We start from the raw sequence: 21,189 nt of genomic DNA, 5'->3' as shown, positions 1-21,189 counted from the left end.
AGGGATTGTTTGGAGTTCGACTAATCCACTAGCCAGGGACTAGTGCACACCTCAGCGATGATGGCACAATCGTCGATTGGTGGGACCAGGGCGTCTATCAGGTCGGCTCGCGAGCGGTGTTTCTGCTCTGCGTGTTAATTTCGCTGCATTTATCCTTGTTGGCAACGACGATACGCAATTCCAATAGATAATAATTGATTGAAGTCTGGGAGCATTGTGCCCTAATAACAATAAGCTAACTAAGGATGACTGTGTTCCTGTTCATAACTTCGTATCTCGGTACTTGCCTCTTTAGGCTTAGTCAGTGTACGCCCTCAGCCTTAAGGCTCCACCATCACAGTTGAAATCAAACCCTTGATAGCCACAGGCGACACTATTAATAACATCCGATAAAGCAAGCTCAACGACCTCGCAACAAACTGGAACCACGGGCCAGAACCCCGCCAACAACCACGAGCACGCTCGCCACTGTCAGCGCCAGGGACCGGTTGGTGATGTATGTCTCTTCCCGCACTCGTCCGACGTGTGTTGTTTCTCGAGGCTTGACGGCATCCTTTGCCGTGCCTTCTATAACATAGTCCTCCCAGCGAACCTGCGATAACTTGCGCTGATAATCGACCACGGTTCCAGACCAGTTATTGGTGATCTTGCCTTCCTCGGTTTTGTACCAGCTGCTGCAGTTCGAATCTGCGAAACTGCTTCGTGCTAACGCGTCCTGGAGCTCTCGGTTGTATTTTTGCAGGGCTTTGACATCTGGCTTTATGACCAAGGTCTTTCCTTGTTTACGGGCCTGGAGCACTTTTCCTACCAGGGCATTGAGGTATCGTGATTGTGACTCGATCATGAGTATAATTGAGCTGTGGCCTAGGTATTATCAGTAACTGAAAAGAGAAAGCTATTCCACTACAGCCGTTCTTACCGAGATTCGTATTGGGTCCATAAAACATTCCAAAGTTTGGTAAGTCCTCTACAGTCACCCCCTGATGGGCAGAGGCCCCATCCTTCCAGATATCAGTAAGTGGTCGGCCCTTGGAGCCATGAATCTGGATTGGGCACATAAACTCCACGGTCCTAAATCCAGTGGCCAGGATAATAAGATCGTGCTCTTGCAGAATCTCACCTTCCAACTCAATCCCAGTCTCTGTAATGCGTGAGATACGGCGAGTCTCTAGGTCCACGTTTTCTTGATTAAGCGCTGGGTAGTAGTCGTCTGACAAGATCAATCGTTTGCAGCCTAGAGCATAGTTGGGTGTGAGCTTCTCCCATAGCTCAGGTTTATTTGGCAGCTGTTCTCTTAGGCGATTATGGCAAATCTTGTGAAGGAGCTGTGCAGCATCTGATTGCGAATCTCGGATGATGTCGTGGAATTCTTCGCGGAAGTCCATGGTAAGTGAGCGATTCCGTATGCGCAGTGGAGGAAAGTACGCCAGCATCGCTTGCTGGAGAGGCGATATAGCGGAGTCAAGCCGAGGAATAACCCAGTTGGGGGTCCTCTGGTACACGGTAAGGTGTGAAGCCACTTTGGCCACCTCCGGGACAATCTGTGCAGATGTCGCGCCTGCCAGGAATAATCAGCAAACTCGCTCACCCAGAAATCTGCACATACGACGGGGGCTCACCATTCCCAATTATGGCGATCCGCTTGTTTTCAAAGTTATATGTCCAATCCCAGCGCGCGGAATGCATCATCTTCCCGCGAAAGTCTTTCAGTCCAGGAATTTCGGGTTCTCGTGGGAAATTTAACTGGCCGACAGCAGACGTGAGGAAATCCGAGCTCATGACATAGGAGCTCAGGAATTGATGGTCCTTATCCCCCGAGACTTCGACACTGATCTTCCACTTCATCTCGTTGTCATCCCATCGGGCCTCTTTGACCTCCGAGTTGAAGCGGATATGTTTGTACAACCCATACTTTTCAGCAACCTGGGTGAGATATACCTGTGTACGGGTCGTCAGCATGCTGCGGAAAATTGCATCGGATATCTATAGTATCCTACCAAGAGCTCTTCCTGGCCCGGAAACTGCCGTGACCACTTGGTGGACTGTTCGAACGAGTAGCTATAAAGGATGCTCGTCACTAAGAGTATAAATCAATTACATGCATTAAAAAGAGAAGGGAAAGTAACGCTTACCATCACAGCAGCACCCGGGATACTTGTTGTCATGCCACGTCCCACCAACACCGCTGCTCTTCTCGAGGATAATAAAATTATGGCATTTGTTGCGCTTGATGAGGTCAATCGCCATGCACATTCCTACAACTGTCAGCTAGAACCAACCCTCGTTGCAAACTGGTAACCCAGCAGATAACATACCCGATATCCCAGCTCCAACGATGACAACCGCAGCATTAGTATAGTCTTTATTGCCCGGACATTCGTCCACGCGCAATTTTTCTCCCATTATATATAAAACCGTCACGGTCAAAAGTATAATAACAATATTTGTTGATGATAGAAATGAGATAGTATGCGTTGCTCTAATATAATCGATCGCAATCAGCTGTCGGTGTTACAGCTGGATTGGAAGGCGCTAGGTCGCACGGCGTCAAGAAGGCCAGGCAACCCCTCAACTTCCTGTTCCCGGCAAGGGGAGACTTATCGCCTCGGATATTCTGGCATTCCAAGATTGACTCCGCAGGTCGATGCTATGGCAGCTCATGGTGATTGGGTCCCTGCTGCTTGTGACGGCGTTGGTTGGAATGTGCGGGGGCTCCGAGGGTAAAGCTGCGGGGGATTTTGATGTCAACAGCGGCTTCTTTCTCCTCTTTCAGTTGCTTCCAACTACTTGTGGTCTGGATAAAAAGCCGTATGTTTGTAATCCTGGTACTTTGTTGTGAATGGAGATTTACGGCGCTCTACAGCAGGGAATATATAATATCAATAACGCCCGCTAGCACGACTCCACCATAGAAACATTTCCCCAGCCTAATTCCAATTTGTCCCAACCCATATTAATATACCAATCTCCCTTGCGCCCACTGGAACCACCGTAACTTCCCACTCTTCTATTACACAATCATTCCCGCCAACAACCTTAAGCGCCGCTCCATTCATATTCCTTAACATATATCGGGCATTAACGTTGGAGACCGGGGAGTTTCGCGTTCGGAATTCGGAGTCGAGATGTTCGGACCGGATCATTGAGTGACAGGGGTTAGCTTGTTGTCTCAAGAGTAGTTGAATTGCATCGTACTTACACATTTGGAATGGAGAGAAGACCCAATGCTTCTTTAGAGTCCTGATGTAAGATGGAATAGAGTGTAAACAATAGAGCAGCACAACAGAACGCAGACAGCAACAGAACGCAGACAACAAAAACAACCGCAAAAACGACAATGCGATAAGAAGTTGAGATGACTATCAACAAAATGAGTGGAAGCCATATTGCTACCAGGGTCACCTTGTAGATAGTAGAGTATGGGGCTCATACTCGAAATGCGATGCACGACAGTGGAAAAGGCTACCGACGTCTGCATCCAACAAGTCTACTCGCCCTTTTCCGGCGGCAGAGTATAAACACATGTCGCACATTGGATAGACATGCAGTGAAGTGTTTTTTTTTTTTTTTTTTTTTTTTTTTTTTCTTCTTTTCTTCTTTTTCTTTTCTTCTTCTTTTCTTCTTCTTTTCTTCTTCTTTTCTTCTTCTTTTCTTCTTCTTTTCTTCTTCTTTTCTTCTTCTTTTCTTCTTCTTTTCTTCTTCTTTTCTTTTCTTTTCTTGTTTTGTTTTGCTTCTGTTAGGCTGCTCATTCAAACGCCTCAGATGCATCCAGATGGCTAGCGAAGGGTCTGAGATCTTGCAGTACCCGCGTCTTTTTATGACAGACGGGTTTATGAGCTTTCCCATTTGGTGTATGGATGCCGTTGGGTCGATGGCCTTCATTCAGGCCGCAGTATGGCAAACGGCTGGTGTAAAGAAACCCAGCGAGACCCAACGTGAAGGAAGCAGTTTCGTTGTGGATATGGAAAAAGCATAGAGGTCTTCGGGACTGAGTCGCTAACGAGTTTCTTCGTTTCTTTGCATTTGTGGTTTTTGCTTTTGTGTGTGTGGGTTGGTTTTTTTTTTTTTTTTTTTTTTTTTTTTTTTTTTTTTTTTTTTTTTTTTTTTTTTTTGCTTGACCAGTACAGTTGAGTTGGAGTGTCAGTTGTGCTCCTCCGCGGATTCAGAGTTCTCGTCTTATTCCATCATGGTGGTTTGATGCATAGAGGTCTTGAAGTATCGCACCCGGTACTGTGGCTTTGGTTTTGCGGCACACAACAGGATTCCGTCGCCAAATTGTTTTGATGAGGATTGCGCTGCCATTGGATGGATGGTAGATATTTCAAATGACAAGCACATTGTCCTGGGGGTTGGAGAGGTGAGTGAATGAGTTCGGAGTGCGAAGACCCTTGCTTGGATTGAGGCTTTTCAAATCGACCCGATGATTAGTCGTTGTGTTTGTTGCCCGTTGCTCATGGAAAAGTTGTTGAAGAAAGCGGCAGTCAGAATGTCTGACTTTCCACACGCTCTTTGAATATGGCCTTTCTTTTTGTGTTTGGTTGTGGCTCTTGTTCATCGGGTAGTTCGAGAAGTCCTGCAGTATCTTACTGCAGGTCGTCTTCTTGGTGGCACTTTTTCTCAAGCCGCCTTTTGCGTGCTCTTTGTACTTCGACCAAGAATTTGTATTGGTCTGACAGCTGCTTTCGACTGCGCGCAGTGGCTGAGATGTCCATCAGGCTCTGTTTCAAAGCTGGTGCTGTCACAGACTGCGTTGATCCTCTCAACAGACGGTTGAATTGGTAGTGAGGTTGAAGTGGAGTGGTATCCAAAAACATGCCCGAAGCATAGTTCACACCCTGCTCACCCAGGATATTATTGTAGATTTAGCTGGGACTCGATTAGCCCCGGCTCTTTGGAATCAACAGGCGGGAACAACATACCAGGGAGGTGATTAGGGCCAGGTACAAGCGCCCCTCGTAAGAGGTGGAGATGGGATGTTAAGGTATTCCCTATCTGCTCCGGAAGTTTTGTATGGAGACTTTTATTTTCAACAGCCGGATATCGGCTCCTTGCAATTTGGGCTCGTACGTAACTCCTCGCTCGACCCGATCTGCAACAGACGCCACCTCAGGAACATTTTGGTAATCCACGCGAGATTGTAGAGGGGCTTTGTTTTGAGAATGCTGATGGCAGAGTTGGGCTAGGCACAATATAGCCAGGATCAAGCTTTTCAATGTTAGTGAGGCAAACCACAATGGAGGACATTAGCTTACTTTGTGAGTGGAGGCCTGGAGAAGATGTACTGTTGGAGATAGCTGGCCGAGCACTAGCTGTGCATGACTTTTGGTTTGCATTTCCTATCTGTGTTCTTCCAGATACCGGTCGGTTGGCTGGCATCGGCCACCTCCTGGCGCCTGCGGAGCGGTTCCCGTACGGCTTCAGGTGCTTCCGCGGTCATATCAATATCAGTGTATCAATTCTTGCTTCTTCGAGGTTGTTTTGCACCACTTGAAGATTTCCCACGGCAATAAGCCAGGGCTCACGCTCAGCCACCGCGATTTCTGCCTGCTACTCTACCACCCTCCCAAAATGGCGCATGATAATAGCAAAAATGAGGTCGCGAAGCGCAGCAGTAGCTGCCGGAGAGCTAGCCTTACTGAATGCACTGGCTGCTGCGAGGACAGCAAGGTAGTTGCAGAATACCACTGACTCCATAAACGTCATATATAGTTCTGGTGTTTCGGTGGTTTGGTATCAATTATTGTTCGAGACCCAGTAGGTTGGCATAGACACCAGCCTTTCAAATATCCATTGATCCGCAACGTCTCTCGCGTTGCCCAATCCGGATCTCCTTGGTCCGGGTTCCCGTTGACCTGGGCAAGTGATTAATCCACGAAGTACCATTCATACGCCGAGATCTTTGCTGATATTGGCCATATTGTTGGGTATGTGTGTGGTGCTGATACGGCTATTGTGCTATCTGTGCTGTTGGCAAAAGTCACAACGCATCGCATCACGAAAGTGAGGCCCACGGGCCCAAATCGTGGCCTTGAAGATGTTTTAAAATGTTGCATCGCTCGTAAGGTTCTTCCTATTGTATCAAAATAGGGGGTTAAGGTGAGCTACACTGGAGCTCATAACCTGTTGATGCTCATTCTTGGCCCTCAGAATATGACTCGTGGGATCTTTATCCTCTCATTACCTCGCGTAGTAATACAAGTCTCAGCGCGGCGGGTAATTTTAACGATCACTTTGTAAAGTCAATATCCGTACTGCATGCCAACTGGGGATGTAGTCAAGCAACGTCGAGGGTTCGGAGTCGTGATGGCGGGTTCGCGTCGGGAACTGTCCCCATTCTTTAGGGCTAATTGGAGCTTCGCCTCCCGCTGTCCGCGCGACCGCGCCGACCAGTACTCACTGTGCCTGGCCAGCCTCCAACTGGGCAATCCTCTTTCGGAGGTCGCTGATAGTGTTGCCCTGGGTCACTATCTTCACATTGGCCTGCTCGAGCTTAGTGGCGATGGAGCCCCGGTTAGAGGACTTCATCGGCGTGATCTTTTGATCATCTGGCTGCCTCTGGGCCTGCATCTGGGCCTCGAGCATCCTGATGTATTCGAGGGCACGAACGGCCTCTCGACGGTTTGCCTCTGCCTGTTCCCTGGATGCATCCAGCTGCCGACTAAGCGCGGCGGCTTTCTCATCTTCCGCGGCCTGCTGCTGGGAAGCCCCATGTTCCCTGCATGCCTTTACTTCGGCTCTCAGGTCCTGGATAGTCTTGTTTGCCCTCTCGATATCATTTGTGGTGATTCGGACATGGCGCTGACCAGTGCTGACCTCAGACCTCAGGTCCTTGATTGTCGCCTCGTGCTCCTGGATCTGACGCTCGAAATCCTCTCGCTGCTGGGCGGCGAGGGCTTCGGCGCTCTTCCTCATGAGCTCGTGGCCGACATCCTGGGGATCTGGGACTCCCAACAGAGTGAGTATTGGCTGGTCTTTACCGGCGGTGGGTTCTGGCTCGGGGGCTGCTGGTTGGGCTGGCTGGGCTGGCTCGGCAGATGCGAGTAGCTCCAGGTCCAGGTTTCTCTCCCTAAGCTCCTGGATCTCCTCCTTGAGACCCTTGACCTTTTCCTCAAGCTCTTTGTTATCCGATTGCTCGGAGACGACTATTCCCTCAAGATAGACGACCTTGCCTTGGAGGTTACTTGCCATAGTCGCCTTGGCTTTGGCGTCCTCAGTCGCTGCCTGGAGCTGTCCTCGGAGTTCTTTCTGGGAATTAAGTAGCGTCTGTTCGGTCTCGCGCACTCTCTTGAGAGCTTCCTGGCGAAGCCCAACTCGGATCTTCTCGATCTCGGTTTGCACGCCCGCTCGAAGAGACTCAAGCTCGCTGCGCAGCCTGTTTTCGGCCTGCGTCTTCAGCTCCAGCTGCTCCATGAGGTACGCCTCACGCTCATAATTGCCGCCGGAGGAGCAATTTCTCTCCTCGAAACTCTGTTCCTTCGAGGCAGCCTGGTTCACCAGGGCCCGATCCAAAGCTGGTTGTTCCAAGCGGGCCCTGAGCTCTGCGACCCTGCGTTCCACGCGAGAGGCCTTCTCAGTTTGGAAATCGAGATCGCCCTTGAGCTGGGCCACTTCGTCCTTCAGGTCTTGCTTTTTCCCATCCTGCTCGATCGAGATGTTCTTCAACTCGCCGCGAGCGACTCGTAGCTGGCGGTCTTTCAGGATGAGGGCCTGTCGGAGAACTTCCTTTTCGTCGGAATGGCGCCTGTTCTCCTTTTCGGCTAGCTTGACTGTAGCCTTTTCCCTAGCGAGGGCAGCTTTGCAGCTCCTGAGTGCAGAGCGCATATCGGCTAGGTTTTGCAAGGCAAACGAGATCGAAGACGAGGACGAGGTGGAGGGAGCGGTGGCGGCGGCAGCAGCAGGGAAGGAGGAGGATGTGGTGGTGGATTTTACGGCTGGCTGGGTTGGCTCTTGGGATTTGTTGCCCTCTGTCGGGGTTGCGGTAGATGGAGATGGCTTGTGAGATACTGGGCCATTGGCCTCGGTCTCAGAGAAAAGCCAGAAAGCGCCGACGAAGAGGAGAATAAAAGAGAGAGCAACACCCGAAAAGATCTCGAAATGGGCTATTTCAGGAAGCATTTCGGCGTAATAGCCCCTGGTGTCATACACCACCTCGCTTAGGGCATCGCGGATGGTGGTGAAGCAGAGGGAGAGAGGAGGGAGAAGAAACACGTCCGCAGCCATGTAGGCGATGAATGTAAGACTCATCCGAATGATGGTCTTCGCGGGATAGTTGTAGGGGAAGTAGAAGTTGACGACGCCAGACACAACTCGACCAAAGAGACTCTGTGCAATCACAATTGCAAGTACAGCCTCCGCCTTGACGATCTTGGATTTGAGCTCGCCATACGATCGGATCGATAGGAGCTCCTCCAAGAGCCAGCCCGCCTTGGAGGCCACAGCGCGAATAGCCTGGGTGAGCTTGTTCGCTCCCCAAACGGCCATTGGGTAGACCGTCTCCCAGTAAAAGCCGAGGATGCCGACAAGGACAACCATGGCGAATATCAGCGATCCTGATAGCATCAGGTCCGCATACGCAAGGACTTCCATGAGTCCGGTCATAGGCTCCTCGTCGGGCTCTCCGAAAAGGAAGATTTGCTCGCCAACGGAAGTCATTTTGACGGTGTTTTGTTTACGGGAAACAAAAAACTGGTGAGAAGAAAATGGTTTGAACTGAGCGATGATGGCAAGAAAGATTGCTAGATTGTGGTGGTTGGAAAGTGCTTTGCAAGAAGTGCTATGACACGATGAATCTGTGGGAAAAGTTGGAAGACGGGTTGAGGGGAGCGAAGCAAACGGGGGAATTTATAAAGACAGAAGAGGGGCTTCAACGAGGGCCTGCCAAAGTGTTATCAACTGAGTGAATTGCATCCAGTGTTACGGCAGCCTGGACTCATGGGAGTGAATTCGGGCCCAATGGGTGGAGGTTGATATCCCAGCAGTGAATGAACCACGAGAGTAACACATCCCATTAGTGGAGCTAATATACGAGCAGCTTCTTGAATCCGAGTTCCATCTGAATGTCTCATTTAATTAAAGAATGGAATCTGGACGTGAATGACCAAGTCTCACCGGGATACTCCTTCATCAAGAAATGGAGCGGGGCAGTCTTGAGATCCACCTCCTGGTGTCCAGGTCTCGCGATTGATCTCAAATATGACAAGCGCAGTGAATACTCAGTTGAGCAATCAATAACAGGGTAGTATCGGCACCTCAACAACGTGCCGAGTGAAGCCTATACAGGGGTGGTTGGGATGACCTGAGCGGAAGTGATACGTAGGTCTATGAACAGTTCGAATAGACAAATACATATTATAAGAATCCTAAAACAATGTAATGGAAGCGGAAACCGTCCAAGGTACGCTAATTATCAGGCGGCTTTTTACTTCGTGAGGGCATCAAAAACGGACTAATATTCATAAAAACAGCCATATATTATAATAACCAAGAATTCGGCTCTTGGTTGAAATACTTCAACCGTTAACTGCTCTTTATTCACCTTTCAGGCGAAATTCCCGAGGGACAGAACAATTTTGTGGTGAAGCATAGTCCATACCGTCCGTGCAGCCTCGAGTTAGGGTTAGAGCACGGACATCACCGAACGCCGACAGATCAGACACGACCTTAGTATTCCGCGATTCCGCCCATCCACGTTCAGGTCTCTTGAAGACATAGCCGACTCCTTTATAAGGGTTCTCGGCGGTGTTGATCCGAGACCGGAACTCTACAGTAGGCTATCTACCTATTAATTTACGTCTATCAGTTCTCGTTCATGAATGAGATGCATACTTCCGAAGATTTCACCGATCTGGACGCTGGGTAATTTGGATATCTCTATCTGTACGATCACTGGAGCCACCATTAATGCATTCCTCAAGTCGGGAGTCAAATCCCCTGCTCTTTTATCTGCTCGATCAACAGTATCCAAGGGTGCCTTTGGCGTGAGGTACTGGGACCACACTAACTGGTGGCTGCATAATGGGAGGCTCCGCCCAGCGCTAGAAGAATTGGCGCGTCAAGAGTTCATATAGGCCATATGTACAGTATGTTCGGGGCTACCAAAGGCTCTTCTTGGGTCTTGAGGCCGACCAGGGCAGTTTCTGCTCACCGGATGCTTCGGCTGGTGGGAGAACCCGTCGGGAAGCACACGCAGAAGAGTAGGACACGGTACTCGGTAGTGAACCTTGGTATGCATACTTTAAATATTAATAAAGAGTCAACAAGCGTTCGATATACTAGTACGTCGTCTAGTACTATGTGGATCTGGTGAAGATTTCCGAACGGGGACGGAAAGCCACCCGGCCCCAGGGTGGCCCGTGTGATTGTCCCTCTGCCTGAAACCAAGGAGAGATGAGTCGTTCTCACACGAGACAACGAGGGCTCGGCACACTTCAACGTGCTGCCCCTTGAGCTCTGGGCCTGAATTTCCAAGAACGAGAACCACGGAAAAAATTGCTCACGGTGGCAAGAGGAAAGTCAAGGCGCTCGCGGAAGACCCCCATTCGAGATAAAAAAAACCTCAACTTCGTCGACTCGACGGCAGCGACGCTGGGCTGTTATGCGCTAACCGGATGGAGAGAAGCGGATCGGATAAAGGCATTATATTGGCCCGCTCTCAGCCTTAGGTAAGGGCTGTCCACAATCGTGCTGCCTCAGGCGTCAAATTGCCCCTTTGATGTTCTCGATGATTTGGAGACTCCTCGACCCTCAGCGGTGACGATCTGTTGCGTGCATGAGCAAGGGGACTCACGATCAGCTCCTCCCAAGTCGAGACTCTCCCACAGTACTTCGAACTCGTATTTATAACCTCAATTGATCGCTCATCCCTCGCCGTTTTCGCTCTCGAAGAATTTCCAACTGGCTTTCGATCCACACGTCATTCGCGGGCTTTCCTCGTGTTGCAGGAATTACGCCACTAGTTTAGCCTCACCTCCCGAAGTTCTTGGCGGCGAAGCTCCAGAATGTCCCTCTAATCCTCCTTCTCTTCCTTTTTCCTTTTCCCTTCTTCCTCTCCCCTAGGTAATGGCCATATCTGCCAATCGCTCCTTGGCCATCAGGCCCATCGCTCTGGGCCTGGGCAAACTGTTCATGCTATGCTTTTCGCAACTTTCACTCGTTTCTGCTGCTCCCACTTCCCACTCCTTTGCTCGCCGGGGCCATTCCGATGAAGTTAAAGCACTATCGACGGATGATCCCAGCCTATGGCTGTATCTAGGGGTTGCTGCTGCCCTCGTGCTGACGGGCGGCGCTTTCGCTGGTTTGACAATTGCCCTGATGGGCCAGGTACGCAGTATACTCCTCTCGCAACATTCACTTTCTGGAAACACCCGTAGCTAATTCCCCGGTCTTTTCCGATAACCTGCAGGATGAAGTATACCTGCAAGTCATTCAAACATCAGGCGATAGCCCCTCTGAACGCAAAAGCGCCGCCAGTGTTCTGCGGCTGTTAAAACGCGGCAAGCACTGGGTGCTGGTGACCTTGCTGCTCAGTAATGTGATCACGAACGAAACTCTCCCTATTATCCTTGACCGATCGCTCGGCGGAGGCTGGCCTGCTGTTCTGGGCAGTACTGTATTAATTGGTAAATAAGACCCTATATGCCTCGCACAACTGTTCTCTAATGGGTTTGTGAACGTTCCTAGTCATCTTCGGTGAAATCGTTCCTCAGTCAATATGTGTTCGTTACGGTCTTCCTATCGGTGCCTGGATGGCTCCCTGTGTCTTGGCCCTGATGTATGTCATGGCTCCTGTTGCCTGGCCTATCGCCAAACTACTCGACCGATTACTAGGCGAGGACCACGGGACTACCTACAAAAAGGCGGGTCTGAAAACTCTCGTAACCCTTCACAAGACACTAGGCGAGGCTGGCGAACAACTGAACTCCGACGAAGTCACGATCATCAGCGCCGTTTTGGACCTCAAAGAGAAGTCTGTCGGCACCATCATGACCCCAATGGATGATGTTTTCACCATGTCCGCGGATACCATTCTAGACGAACAAACCATGGACCTCATTCTATCCCAAGGATATTCCCGAATTCCTATCCATGCACCCGAGACTCCAAGGAACTTCATCGGCATGCTTCTAGTCAAGATGCTCATTACATATGATCCCGAGGACTGCAAACCGGTCAGCCATTTTTCCTTGGCGACATTACCAGAAACCCGTCCCGAGACGAGCTGTTTAGATATCGTCAACTTTTTCCAAGAAGGCAAGTCACACATGGTTCTTGTCTCGGAATTCCCGGGTGAGGATCGTGGTGCTTTGGGAGTTGTCACCCTCGAAGATGTCATCGAGGAGCTAATTGGAGAGTACGTACCTGAAACCATAAGAGCGTTACAGGCCCAAGCTAATTTCGTTTGTAGAGAAATTATTGATGAATCGGACGTCTTCGTGGATGTCCACAAAGCAATCCGGCGTATGGCCCCTGCGCCTTACTCGCGGGTCCCCAAGGGTCGTTTTGTTGAGGAACCGCCGGTCATTTCTGCTCAAGGACCATTAGTGGACATTGGCGGTGATTCTCCAGCTACTACTGGGCACAGTATGGATCGCCGCCGAAGCTCTGTAGAGGCACCCCTCGCACGATACCAACTCCGCCGGTCGCTAGGAGATAAAGAGAGGAATTCAACTGATGGCTATATCACCCGCTTGGGATCGACCGACGATATTCGTGAACACCTTAAGCACCTTGGTCCGTCAAACCTGGCTAGCCGACCCCGCCAAACGCGTTATCAAAACGTGAAGATCAAACGCGGAAGCATATCTCCTTCGCGTTCGGGCCAAACTGATGTCGATTCTGGCACTGATTCGCATACCCGTCGTCAACCCACCTCTTTTCCCACTACATCTGACACAACTTTGACTTCTAGCGGGTTAAACCCAAGAGATGGTGCCCACGCTCTACTAATGAGTAGCACCGGTCGCTCTTCTTCGGAGTCCCCTGCAAAGAATGGCCTCCCTGTATCAATTCCCGAGCAGGTTAACGAAGAACAAGAGAGCGCGCCACAATCTGCACATAGCCGACACACTGGATCTGGAGGTTCTCAGGATGGGGATCAAACCTATAGCCAAAGCTACATTCATCGAGGGCCCGCACGGAGTGGCAGCATCACGGAACACATAGTCGACGTCAATGGGATCCGGAAGGTTGTTCTACACACTACGAGCAGTAATAGCTCATCAGACGCCGAGGCTACTAGATCCAAATTTCCAGTGCGGCAGGGGAGCGAAGTAATCGACCTGAACGAAACTGATGGTGATCATTCAGAGCAATCCAAGAAAAAGCGGCGTCGTCGAAAACATAAAAAGAGTCGCGAGACCAATGGTGGGGAAGCAACGCCCCTATTACCCTGACCCAGGTTATTTATTACCTATATTCTGTCTTCTATTCCCTGCTCTGCCGGTCAGAAAACTACTTTCTCGTCCCAGCGTTTACGCGAATTTCAGTACCAGTGACGAGCACGAAAAAGTACCCTATTGGGTTTTCGATAGCCGTGCGTTCGTTGATGGTATGGCTTGTTTGTTGACTGCACATTATTATCACGTATTATTATTATTATTATTTGGTTCTGCCCCAATCTAGATATGGCGATTACATGTCCTTTTTTTTTTCGATTCGTTGACCGTGCGCCGGATCAAGTTTCTGCTCATTTGTCCACTATTATCCTTTATATATCATATACAATCATACCATATTCCCTTTTCCTAGATTCTAGATATACAGTGCGCATTTTGTCTTCGTAGAACTTGAACACGGGGCCATATGTAGCCATGGGGTCTAGATAAATCCCCAGCTCCAGCGCTGTCATTTGACAAGTACATCGTCTACATGAAGGAACTCTCGAATATAACAATTGTTAATGGGACAAGGTGAGCAGTGAATAAATTTATGGAATGCAACTATATAACCTTGGTCTAACCATTTACTCTGTAGTTATGACCATGGACACTCCCATGAAATCCAACTTCATCAATTCGTGAAAACTTGTCTTTTGAAATGCAATGCAACTTCCCCCACCCCCAAGCCAGTCCAGTCCAGTCCAGCACCGACAACACCACTCCAAATGCGAGGAGATCACTGTAGCAAGGGATCCTATTGCCGTTGTTAGTTAAGTTCGGAATAGAAATGGAAGGGTAGCGTAGACTTACTCTGTAGTGCTTTTGGTTGTTAGCAGCGCGGTTGACACGTGCTGTATACCGCTGTTCTTGACGGATGGCACGAGTACGCTCCTTGCGCTCGCTCTCGACGACATTGCGCTTATCGACGTCTGCGACTCCGATCATGCCGGTTCCACCATTGGCACGGGTGACAACAGCACGGTTGGCATTGCGGCCACGAGGCTTCTGCTCCTCCTCAATCTCACCGTTTTCAATGGCGAGTTGGCGAGCGTATCGCTCGTCAGCAGTGGGGTAGTTGTGCAGGTTCTGGCGGTAGTAACGGGCGAGAGAGCGGTGACCGGCGGTTCGGCCAGATGGAAGGTGAAGTTCGTATTCAGTCCTGTACGCGGCAGGTGTGTTCTTTGCGTAACCTCCGTCTTCATCCTCGTCAACGGAGGATGCGTCTGTTTCCCAACCTTCGTCTTCGGCATCTGAGCCCTCAACATTGACGCCCTCGTCAACCATCTCTATGGAGTCGTCGTCCTTCTCATCGTCTGAATAGGTGCTTCGGAAGTCGTAGAACTGACCAATCTCGATCTGTTCCGCTTCGCTCTCGAAGGCTATCATGCAGTGGCCCTTGTCTTTCATGTGTGTCTTGGCTCCGGTGGGGTTGTTTCGGATGACATGGCAATAGATACACTCGCTGTTCTCGTTGATTTTCCGGTAGAGATAATGGATGAGGCCTTCTAGATCGGCGAGGTATGACCGTTCAGGAATGAACATGCCGTGGGCCTTGAGCATGTGGTCAGTATTCTCTTCAAGGTTCTCTGACTCGTTGTTGCAGAATAGACAATGAGCAGAGGAGTAGGAATCCGCATCGGGGACTTTCTCATCCTCATCACCCTCCTCAATCGTCGTTTCCTTAAGACCCTCCGTCACATTGGCCACATCAGCCTCACCATCGCGGGGCTTGTTGATAGGTTCTCCCAGGGAGAACGTCGAACTCATCACTGAAGCTGCATCATCGGTACTATCCTTGCCTAGTCGCGCTTCGCGGGCCTTGTGTTTCGAGCTCTTCACATGGTTCTGGTAGGAGTTTTCGCTGAAGAAGGCCTTCTGGCAGGCGGCGCAGGTTTTCTCAAAAGAGGCCTTGGCGGCCGCGGCGTTGGAGGTAGCCTTGGCAGCAAGAACCTTTTCGTTGAAAATTTCCTGGGATACTGGAGGTAGAGAGGCGACTCGACGTTTCATGTTATACAGACTAGTCAAGCAAAAGGTTAACACTTTCCTCAGGTATCGCGAGTGGGTAGGTTGGGCCGATAACATACTGCCAATCTGTGCGCATATGGTCGCGCTGGCCATCGCTGCTACGAAATGCAACGAAGCATGTGTTGCAGGTGTATGGTAGGTTTGCCGCCATGGTTTCAGTAGTCGTTAATTTCACTGTTGAATGAAGAGAACGTTATATGGGTAGATGTTGGTGATCGAGGCGGGGTGTGTGGGAAGGCGAAAAAAAATATATCGGCTGCGCTCACAACAGAACGGCGCAGATAAGAGTGGATGGAGACGATAGCAGCAGACAAGTGGGATCCCACCTGCTTTTTAACAGTGACGTTCGCTTCGGCTCTGAATACTCGCCACAAAAAAAGAAGATGTTCTTAATAATTTGAGTCACAGAAACAACTGAATCATGATCGATAATCAGCTTCTGGTTCCGCACAAATGCTCGGCCTTTACTCCTTTGGGATAGTATGACGTTCGCCCCTCACTTTAGCGCTAGCCTTCTTGCAGCCTCGACCCAGAACTCTGCTGACTCATACAGATCACGGGACTCGGCATCTTGGCGGCGCTGGGGTTCCCCATCATCACCAGGCGCAGACGGAGGTGCTGTTGCCCCGTATTCTGTCTCGTATTCTGTGCATCATTTCATTATCAATAGCTGTTCATTCTTTAGATTCCGTGCTGGCCACAACTTTCATTGTTGAGCGGCAACTCATTTCTTAATTTACATTGCTGATATATACCGCTTGAGTTATGCTATTCATCGCGCAAATATGACCAGGCTCCGCGGGCCGTCCGTAAGCTCTTGCGAGAGCTCGCGAGGCGGTAATGGTATGGACCGCTCTCACTGCCACAGGTCCAAACTGCCTCCAAACGCTCCAGATATTATCTTCCAAAATACTGTGGATGTTTCCGATCCTGCCCAGGTGTTATTGTGGTATCGCGATGAACGCCGGCGGCAGTTCAACATCCTGGTGAGACGGTGAGTACAAGCGCATCCATGTACCTAGAGACGTGGTTGATGAATAGGTTTTAATTTGGGCCACATTCAGGTACAAAAACCAACTTCTCCACGGGTGTCAAAATCCGAATTGTCAAACCCCAACATGTGCCAGCTATCAGAAGAGAGTATCAGAAGGGCCGTATCGACGTTATACCGAGCTGAGCGCGCGGACACTGGCTTGTTACTTAGCAAGTTTGGACAATGCGGAAACGGGTCTCTGTCGCAACCCTCCTCGTGTGCACTCCGAGTTGTCTTCCCAAGATTCAACACGCCGGTCGAAACGTCGAACCCCTACACACTCCGCTCAAAGCCCGGCACGACCCGAGTCCATAGCGTCGGCCGAGAAGCCCAGGAGAACCCGCCCATCAATCTCATCAACCGATAATACAGCAAATGTCAACTCGACGACACAACCTTTGGAAGATGACCTTGTGCGCAGCTCGTCCCCGATGCGCGGCCCCCGGAAACATATGGTTACGGTGCCGGGCCCTAGCAACCCGACGACGGAGCGAATGAAAGACCCAAAATCATTTACCCAAAATTTATTTGATACCCTTTCGCTGCGAATGATTGAGTGGCTACCTCTTCGCCGGTCTCCTGGCTCATTTGACCTTGACCAAGCGCGCTCTCACTACCGAGAAACCCCTCGATCTCCCAATTCAGATACCTGCCAAGCGCACCTGGATTCGGATAAAGACCAACCATATTTTAAGGAACGACCATATCAAGCTAACACGGGGAGCAACCCGCACACGCCTTCGTCACGCAACACTGGGTCTCAGACAACGGCAGTGGAGCTGAAGTTACCCAATCAGCAATTCAAGCGATTGTCCTTAACAGAGACTGAACTACGACGTTCAAATTCAAAATCAAGTTTGGATGAGAAACCCCTCCCCGATTTGAAACCCGCAAGGAAACTTTCAGTTAGTGCGCATGCGAATGCAAATGCCGACGAATTCGTCAATATTCCTTCGCCGCCGGCGCTTAGACACCGTCCACAAAAACATCGTGGAAGAGCGACTGATGCAAACAATACTCGCTCGTATGAGAAGGCAAAGAAGGAGAGACGGGTCTCTTGGGATGGAGCGAAGTTTCTGAATGATGTTCAATCTCAATATCAGCCGGGTCCTACTCCTGGTCCCAAGGACGAGCACTCTCCAAAGGCCCAGCCATCCAAAGACCACCAACGCTGCCACCACGACAGACCACAACTGGCGCTGGATATTTCGACGATCCAATCACTCAGTCATCTTAACGATGAAATTATTGATGGTTTAAAGCAAATGCTGATAATTTCTGAAGATGAAGCGGAAAAGTGGAGAGAGGAGCTGACGTTTATGGAAACCAGCGGAAGTTTCGAAGATTCTGAATGGCGAGTTGCAACTTCCCGACAACGTGCAGTATTCACGTTTATCATTCAAAGCGTCTTTTACGCGCTGGGGAGTAGCAGGCAGCTTTTGCGCTCATTTCGAAAGGACACGGCTCATCCCCATGATTCCAACGAGGACTCCAATCTCAACCTTCAGCAGTTGCAACCTTCATTACGCAAACTCTTCGCTCTCTGTCCTAAAGACATTGTCTTCCACAGTCTGTGGAATGCTTTGGAGGCATTATTTGTCCCACCTAAAGAGCTTTCTGCATCCGCAAGGAATTCCCGACGCTCCTCTTGCAATTCCAACCCTACTACGCCTGTTTCTGCTCCGATAATAATTCGCCGATCATCTGAGACTGCCAGTCACCACCAGTATATCACTGACGCTAATGCTGCAGATGTTGCAACGGTGGTCTTGTTTGCCCTGGCAAGCTCACTCCCAGAAATCGACAACTCCACATGGAGCTGTATGGTTCTAATGCGATCTACTGGTTGCGTGGCTATGGGCGCGGCTATGGAAATGTTTCGCCTGGACGACGCCCGAGTGGTTATTGAAGCCACTGACGTTCTGGAACACGAATTGGCCCTTCGATTAGTTGATCGTTTAGTACGTGGTCTTACCGCACGGTTAGCTTTTCATGAGATATCCAAAACTCGACCCACATATAGCCAGCAGTCTTCGAAACGCAAAAGCAACGTTTTGGACACTTTCGTCGAAATTCTTGGCCAACACTCCGATCTCGTTGCCCAGTCTAGGAGTGGCGGGGGTTCAAACTCTCAGCCTAGTGCGCCGGCGATAATCAACGAGTGGCTACGTACTCTTTTCATGAAAACCTGGGATGGGAACCCTGAAATATCCAGAAGCAGTTCAGAAGGAGGTGTCGTGCAGATATTGTCCGCTCTTTATCGAGAAAGAACTCGCCTTGGTCTTACCTCAGAAGACTTCCATACTCACTTCCTAGCTGAGCGCCTGGATCCTCTCGAAATGCCTGTGGAATGGATAGCGCGAGTGTCGAGTAACAAAACTTTACACCTTTTGTCTTATCCGTTTTTATTCCCTCCGTCCTCACTCGTTACATACTTTCGTGCTCTCAACTATTCCGCCATGTCCAAATACTATGAAGCGGCTATGACTACGACAAGACATGTGAGCCAGACTGCTCTCGGCGCCATCGAGATCCAAGATGATATTGGCCTTCTTGCTCGGATGCGAACATCAATGACGACTTATCTTGTGCTTGTCATTCGACGCGATAACATTCTTACAGACGCTTTGAACCAACTTTGGCGACGTGAAAGGCGAGAGCTCATGCGACCTTTAAAGGTCCAAATGGGCATGGATGAAGGGGAAGAAGGGCTTGATCACGGTGGCGTTCAACAAGAATTTTTTCGTTTATTGATGGCGGAGGCTCTTGACCCGTCATACGGTATGTTCACGACGGACGCCCGAACTCGCCTCTCATGGTTTCAGCCATGCTCATTGGAGCCCCTTTACAAATTCGAGCTTCTCGGATTATTGATGTCGCTTGCCATGTATAATGGTTTGACGCTCCCTGTGAATTTCCCGACTGCATTCTACCGAAAACTGCTGGGGCTGAAAATAAAACAACTAGACCATATTCGTGATGGGTGGCCGGAGCTGACCAGGGGACTGGAAGAACTCCTACGTTGGAACGAAGGCGATGTCGGTGACATTTTCATGAGAACATATGAGTTCAGCTTCGAGGCATTTGGTCGTGTTGAGACAGTTGATATGGATAAAGTCCGCAGAGATACCCCATGGCATCTTTCGGTTGCAGCTCCACCATCTAGTCGCTCTGTGCGATATTCACCGTCTTGGTCGGATGTCCGCCGTTATACAGACCAGGCTAGTCTAAGTCCACCGTCATCGATGGCTGCTGAAACCGCTGATTCACATGATGACGCTGCCAAATTTGCGGCGAGCCTGCCCCCATTACCTTCGCCTACCCCTCCAGCTGATGAAGCGGCTTTGGTGACCAACGACAATAGGAATCAGTTTGTAAAGGACTATATTTTTTGGCTGACCGACAAGTCTATCCGCCCACAATTCGAGGCGTTTGCGAAGGGCTTTTATACCTGTCTTGACCGCCAGTCCCTGTCTATATTCACGCCAGAAGCGCTGAAGACGGTAGTTGAGGGCATCCAGGAGATCGACATGGCACAGCTGAAACGCCATGCCCGGTACGAAGGTGGCTTTAGTGCGAACCACCAGGTGATACGGGACTTTTGGGATATTGTTGAGGAGTTCTCTCCCGAGAAAAAGGCGCAGCTGTTGGAGTTCGTCACTGCGAGTGACAGAGTGCCGGTCAATGGGATTTCGAGCATCATGTTCGTGATCCAGAAGAACGGCGTGGGTGATGCTGTAAGTTGAACCTGAAAAAGTCCAGTGACTGGGCCTTACTAACGTTGGTCCTAGCGGCTCCCGACTAGTTTGACGTGCTTCGGACGACTCCTGCTGCCGGAGTACTCATCGAAAAGTATGTTGGAGGAAAAGCTCAACAAGGCATTGGAGAATGCGCAGGGATTCGGCGTTGCATGAGGGGTTGGCGCTATGAATGGGAATGGATGGTTCTCCCGGGTTTATATTCTTTGTTGTATATAGCTACGTAGTTTAATTACCAGCGGTAGACGATATACAAGTCCTTTCCTCCAAAAGCTGTACCTGTTCTGATACGCCAAGATAGATGGTCGTTGGTCGTTGGCGGCCCCCCGGGAATCTCCATTTTTCTCCCCACCAACGAAGGCTCCAGTTTTGGCCACACGGTGAGCTTTTCATCTGAAGCAGGGTCCCCATTGACTCATCTCTCACTCTTTCAATCATTCTTTATCTTCTTTCTTTCCTATAATCTTCCTTCGTTCCATCATTCTGCTAAGAATCGCCATTGTCCTTCTCTGCCCCGCTACCCCGCCTCCTATCGTTAAAAGATGGCCCCTACCATCCACTGCGTTCGCCACGCCCAGGTACGCCCCCCAATACGCGGTAACTTTCACATGGCCCATCATTAATCAAGTCTTTCATTTCTAGGGCGTCCACAACCTTTGCACCGAAAACCACGTTATCCCTGACCCCCCGCTCACCGACCTTGGAATCGAACAATGTCAGAAACTCCGCGACACCTTCCCCCGCCATGGCCAGATCGATCTCGTAGTTGCCTCCCCGCTCCGTCGCACGATGTACACGGCCCTACAGAGCTTCGAGCCTGTTTTCAAAGCGAACCCCAACATGAAGCTGATTCTGCTACCGGATATCCAAGAAACGAGCGACGTCCCGTGCGATACAGGCTCAGACCCGGAGGTGCTGCGCAAAGAAATAGAGGAGAAGGGACTGCCAGTTGATGCGAGCTTTGTGACTGATGGATGGAACGTTAAGGTAGGCCTTT

At 50.1% G+C, this 21,189-nt stretch overlaps 7 protein-coding genes across 7 annotated transcripts in view; 4 read left to right on the top strand and 3 right to left on the bottom strand.

Moving 5' to 3' along the window:
- Nucleotides 1-178: 178 nt before the first annotated feature.
- ASPVEDRAFT_37819 (flavin-containing monooxygenase) lies at nucleotides 179-2,772 on the bottom strand. The gene is made up of 6 exons (XM_040811578.1): nucleotides 2,316-2,772; nucleotides 2,133-2,255; nucleotides 1,998-2,077; nucleotides 1,620-1,938; nucleotides 920-1,558; nucleotides 179-864 (listed from the first exon to the last, which is right to left on the bottom strand). Exons 1-6 carry the CDS (start codon nucleotides 2,401-2,403, stop codon nucleotides 401-403), a joined length of 1,713 nt encoding a protein of 570 aa, XP_040664144.1. The 5' UTR covers nucleotides 2,404-2,772; the 3' UTR covers nucleotides 179-400.
- Nucleotides 2,773-3,721: 949 nt separating this feature from the next.
- Nucleotides 3,722-4,051, top strand: ASPVEDRAFT_37815 (uncharacterized protein). Its single transcript, XM_040811577.1, has one exon. The coding sequence runs from the start codon at nucleotides 3,773-3,775 to the stop codon at nucleotides 3,974-3,976; it is 204 nt and encodes a 67-aa protein (XP_040664143.1). The 5' UTR covers nucleotides 3,722-3,772; the 3' UTR covers nucleotides 3,977-4,051.
- A 2,342-nt stretch (nucleotides 4,052-6,393) lies between these two features.
- On the bottom strand, nucleotides 6,394-8,652 carry ASPVEDRAFT_881123 (uncharacterized protein; the record flags this gene model as incomplete). The annotated part of the gene is made up of 1 exon (XM_040818238.1): nucleotides 6,394-8,652. One exon carries the CDS (start codon nucleotides 8,650-8,652, stop codon nucleotides 6,394-6,396), a length of 2,259 nt encoding a protein of 752 aa, XP_040664142.1.
- A 2,406-nt stretch (nucleotides 8,653-11,058) lies between these two features.
- ASPVEDRAFT_123830 (putative DUF21 and CBS domain protein (Mam3)) lies at nucleotides 11,059-13,391 on the top strand (the record flags this gene model as incomplete). The annotated part of the gene is made up of 4 exons (XM_040806125.1): nucleotides 11,059-11,319; nucleotides 11,402-11,618; nucleotides 11,680-12,349; nucleotides 12,404-13,391. The coding sequence occupies 4 exons, from the start codon at nucleotides 11,059-11,061 to the stop codon at nucleotides 13,389-13,391; spliced, it is 2,136 nt and encodes a 711-aa protein (XP_040664141.1).
- Nucleotides 13,392-14,112: 721 nt separating this feature from the next.
- On the bottom strand, nucleotides 14,113-15,552 carry ASPVEDRAFT_80033 (putative C2H2 finger domain protein; the record flags this gene model as incomplete). Its single annotated transcript, XM_040816800.1, has 3 exons — nucleotides 14,113-14,130; nucleotides 14,187-15,393; nucleotides 15,461-15,552. 3 exons carry the CDS (start codon nucleotides 15,550-15,552, stop codon nucleotides 14,113-14,115), a joined length of 1,317 nt encoding a protein of 438 aa, XP_040664140.1.
- Nucleotides 15,553-16,186: 634 nt separating this feature from the next.
- Nucleotides 16,187-20,348, top strand: ASPVEDRAFT_125126 (HECT domain protein; the record flags this gene model as incomplete). The annotated part of the gene is made up of 3 exons (XM_040806241.1): nucleotides 16,187-16,395; nucleotides 16,466-20,171; nucleotides 20,226-20,348. 3 exons carry the CDS (start codon nucleotides 16,187-16,189, stop codon nucleotides 20,346-20,348), a joined length of 4,038 nt encoding a protein of 1,345 aa, XP_040664139.1.
- Nucleotides 20,349-20,555: 207 nt separating this feature from the next.
- Nucleotides 20,556-21,189, top strand: part of ASPVEDRAFT_37809 (uncharacterized protein) — a 1,518-nt gene continuing 884 nt past the window's right edge. Inside the window, exons 1-2 of the mRNA XM_040811574.1 lie at nucleotides 20,556-20,770; nucleotides 20,835-21,179. Coding sequence (XP_040664138.1) covers nucleotides 20,735-20,770; nucleotides 20,835-21,179 — 381 coding nt within the window. The 5' untranslated portion in view covers nucleotides 20,556-20,734. The remainder of the gene's footprint in view (nucleotides 20,771-20,834; nucleotides 21,180-21,189) is intronic.

Source organism: Aspergillus versicolor (genome assembly GCF_001890125.1).
Source record: "Aspergillus versicolor CBS 583.65 unplaced genomic scaffold ASPVEscaffold_2, whole genome shotgun sequence".
NCBI classification, from domain to species: Eukaryota; Fungi; Ascomycota; class Eurotiomycetes; order Eurotiales; family Aspergillaceae; genus Aspergillus; species Aspergillus versicolor.
Note: the sequence above shows the minus strand (reverse complement) of the source record. Positions and strands in the feature narration are given on the sequence as shown.